The 4,386-nt window shown below is 28.7% G+C and overlaps 1 protein-coding gene across 1 annotated transcript in view; it reads left to right on the top strand.

The window, feature by feature from the left end:
* The window catches only part of LOC108685630 (cholecystokinin receptor-like), a 26,112-nt gene extending 24,618 nt beyond the window's left edge, over positions 1-1,494 (top strand). Inside the window, exon 9 of the mRNA XM_018190512.1 lies at positions 1,457-1,494. Coding sequence (XP_018046001.1) covers positions 1,457-1,494 — 38 coding nt within the window. The remainder of the gene's footprint in view (positions 1-1,456) is intronic.
* The last annotated feature ends 2,892 nt before the right edge of the window (positions 1,495-4,386 follow it).

Raw genomic sequence — 4,386 nt, 5'->3', positions numbered from 1 at the left:
ATATATATATATATATACCGTACGTTTCCCTAAACTTTTGAATGAACAATTAGTCCTGCTCTAATTCCTACTTGTCCGAAGCTTAATTATTGTATCCATCCCATGAAAATGTTTTTGATCTGCGTGACTGATAGTAAAATGACAATAAAATACAAAGTCGCACGGTGCAGGATTTAATACTACTAGATTTATTGTTTTAACAGATTTTCCATGAATAATACAGAAAAATAAAAGCAATATTTAAATAAATAATATTTCTATACAGCCGATATTAAACTAATATGTGAAATTAATCATTAATTTTTGAAATTTAGATTATAACGTTGCAAAATATAATGTTAATACATTATGATATATTTTGCAACATGTGACATATAAAATTTAAGTAATATTTATAACGCTTTACGATCTGCTTGTTTTTAACATAGTATTGTATATTAAGATTGTAACAAAATAAAATTTTCTCTCAGTATTTTTACAGAAAAAGTGAAAGTAAAATGTTTCTGTAGAAAAGCTAACAAGAATATTGGCTTTGGAATTGGTTTTATATTACATGATTATGTCCAATTGCGAATTGAAATTTGTCATCTCTGCTCAGAATCTCAAATTACTAATATACTTGAAAAATGAAAAAAATCATTGTTATTTCAGTTATAAAAGGAACTAGTAGTAATCTTGAATTTAAATGCCACAACGAAATTTCGAATATCATATACATATAACTGATGTAGCAATGGATGTACTTAAGCGTATATAACAGTAATGAACAGTAATGATTGAATTTCATAGAAACTATAAGCGCTGCTTATTTCGAAATATTCTATCCGAACTTTGTGGAGATAATACTACAAAATACACGGTTCTCTTTTTCTCTTTTTCTTTCTCTCGATGAATAAATGCATTGTTCCATTTTTATCCTCCAAAAATTCACCAAGTATTTTATCTTTATTTTATCTGTAAAATATTAACTCGTGTAAATGTGTGTAAGTATATGTGTGTGAAAAATGGTATGTATTTTAATAAGTGGTTCACTGAAACTATATATATTTATAATTGAAAACTTGGATTATTCGAAATAATTATTATGCGATTACAAAAGATCACAACGATCACATCTGAATTTTAATTAAAAGAGATGTGTTAAATAATTTGTGTGAATTTGCAAATTTATCTGGCACATAAATTTTAAGTATACATTTTTATCATATGATGATTATAAAATATTATGATTATAAAAAATACAAAAATGTACAGTATTTTTTATAATTTTATATTCTGATTCAGATTATATAGATTTCAAAGATTCGTGTAAATTCGAGAACGTTAAGATTTGGATTATCCGCAAATCCAAATGAATAAACGAATAATCATCTCGAATATTATTTGAATATTCGCTAAATCCGAATTGTTATTTACTATCCTATCGTCACTTTATGATAAGGAAATATTATTTCAGAGGTAGTGCGGTTGCTGGAGGAGGAAGATCGTGTCTAGTATAAGTCGTGTAGATTATGCGATGTGGTGGTGCGACTGAATGTATCTCTGCCCCAATCTCGCGAGGAGGAAGACTTTCTTCTGAAAATATCCTGGCCACCCGTCGACAAGATCGCTTCTCGCACAAGTGGTAAGAAACCCGCACATGCCGAATCGGCTCATTGCTCATCGAGATCTTCCTGCGTGGATAATCTCCACTTCCTTTACGATTGATTGAAGTGAAACGTTGACGTGAATTCCAATGTTCTGTGACGTGATTCCCAATGTTCTATATACGAAATCTTTGGCCTAACAGAAACTCAGATCTCATTTTTTTATAGCTTCAGTTAGATTATAAAAACCAATATCTGTATTAAGAAAAAGAATCCGTATTGTGTCTTTCCAAATTCGCGTCGAGAATTATTTTTATATTCAAATTGATCGCGCGGTTAATAATTTAAAAAAATTAATGCTTTTGTAGACACTTTAATCGAATAAAGAATAAAAATTGTATAATAATTCTATATGTATAAAAGAAATTAATTTGTCAAATGTGTTATAAGTACCTTAACGAACTTATAAAATTATTAAAATTAATACTTATCAGTAGATAAGTATTAACGTTATGTATGATCGATTAATATATTCTTAATAACAATAATATATTTCAAAGTAATGGACATAAATTAAAAATTGTATTTTTGCATCACAGTTTTTTCTTATCTTATCCTTTAAGTACAACAATAATATAATAATGCTATAAATATTCGTGATAGCGTAAAACACGTTCCCTAAAGATTAATAATTAATAATTAACCTGATTTTAACGAGATAATATCTTATGTTTGAATTAAAAAAATGACAAAATGCTTTCGGCAGTTCCACAGGCGAGTTCTTAACCCGGAGCTATAAAATATATTTATCTAGTAAACACAGTTTTATGCGAAAAACAAACACAGTTATATCATTTTTGCTTAACGCTTGCTCATTTATGTTACTTACGTTAATTTCAAGAGACGGTTTTAAATTTCATGTTTGCGCGTACCTAGTTATTAGATATTTTACACTTATTGCAATTGCAGCATAAACCGCGTTTAATTCAATTTTGCATGATTTTCTGTAAAAATGGCGAAATTTCGCGTTTCGAGAAATGCTCGGCATGTGGCGTTCAAGAATCTTTCATAAGGTACATTACTCAATATAGAAATGTGCCGTATGATATGTAGTTCGCATATCTTTCGTTCATATTTTTGATACACCTGTTGCACACGATTCATGGATCTGTCAAAGAATAACCCTTAAATGATAACGTAAAGTATACAACCACATTACTTGTCCACACAGCGTATCAAAGCTGTATTTGCTCATACTCTCTCATATTTATATGATGGCGTTTTAGTGTATCACGTTCGTGAAAACGCAAGCGTTTCTCGTGTTACGTAATATCGCATCGATTTCATAAAACGTAACCGTTCTAAAAGATTTACTTCATCTCTATTGTATTTCTGAATAACGTACTTTTTAAAGAAATATTTTATTAATGAAGCACTGTAGCAATATTTTATTAGTCAAACATTAAGTTTCGTTACATTTAGAAAATGATACAAATATTTCAGTAATAAGAGACGACTTTTTAAATGCATTCATCGAATAACTGTGTTTGTTTAAATATATTTTTTAATCAATTTTATATGATATTTTAATTGCAGTACACGTTATTTATTTATCAGAAATATTTAGAAAGATTTATATAACTATATATCTCTCTCCCTCTTTACAAAACTACGCAAAACTCACGCTCGTTATATTACATAAGAAAATATAAAATACTGCGTAAATTATATAATTATAATAAGATGGACATCGCAGCTCAGCAGCATTATAAAATAATTATTCGCGCAAAGATGCAAATTGTATTATAAGTAATAAAATGAACTTCACAACGTTCAATATTCTTCTGAAATATTCAAGAAACATTCGAAAGTTCTTCTTGCGAGTTGTATATCGAAATAGAATAAGATTTGATCGACTTTACAGATAGATACTATGCAGAAATGTTTAATAAACTTTTTTCAACACTTCTGCGGTCTGGATTATTTTTTGATCAAGCATTTTTCTTCGCTCTCTCCTGATCTTATTATTAGGCATGTCCTTCAGTTCTCTAACTTTTCCTCCAACGACGTTGAAGAAGTGTTCCATTTTATTGTTTGTGAGCGTTGATTTCTAGATATAGAAAAAGTTTCTGCGCTTTTCCGAATGGATTTTAAATCGAAGAATAAACCACAACTTTTTTACTTATGCCGACTAAGAAAACACAGAACAGATGAGGAATTATAAACGAGGCATTATAAACGTTTCATTGATTCCAATCATTCCAATTAATCTGAATTTATTGTTAATTATATTTAAATAATTTTATTCCCTCATTAAATTTGGTATAGCAAAAACAAATATCCATTTGGCGATATCGACATAAAATAAATTAAAGGAAAATCAATTATGAAATATATATACCTACTACAGCTTTTTTCTATAGCGCAACTCATCGATTAACACAGAGATATTTATAAATTATATTTGTATGTGCTTTCAATTTTTGGTCCACGTTAGTTTTGTTGATATACTCGACGTTGTCAAAGGCTACATTTATTGCACTAGAAAATTGGTTATAAACTGCAAAGGGATTTTTGTATCATGCATTTGCCGCGGATATATCACGGAGCACAAATAAGAGAACATGAAATAAATTTAAAAAAGTTTACGCTCTTTGTTACACTTGTTAAAGTATCTATGTGCGTTTCGACAAATCAAGCAATTATAAAAAAGGTTTTTTAATTCTTCTTCCTCACACTGAGAAAATATATGCTAAACTTTAAAAATTAATAAAAAATTTAATTAAAAATGTCTCAATGG

This window comes from Atta colombica, unplaced genomic scaffold, assembly GCF_001594045.1.
Source record: "Atta colombica isolate Treedump-2 unplaced genomic scaffold, Acol1.0 scaffold155, whole genome shotgun sequence".
NCBI lineage: Eukaryota > Metazoa > Arthropoda > Insecta > Hymenoptera > Formicidae > Atta > Atta colombica.
The sequence above is the reverse complement of the archived record's forward strand: the minus strand, read 5'-3'. Positions and strand labels throughout refer to the sequence as shown.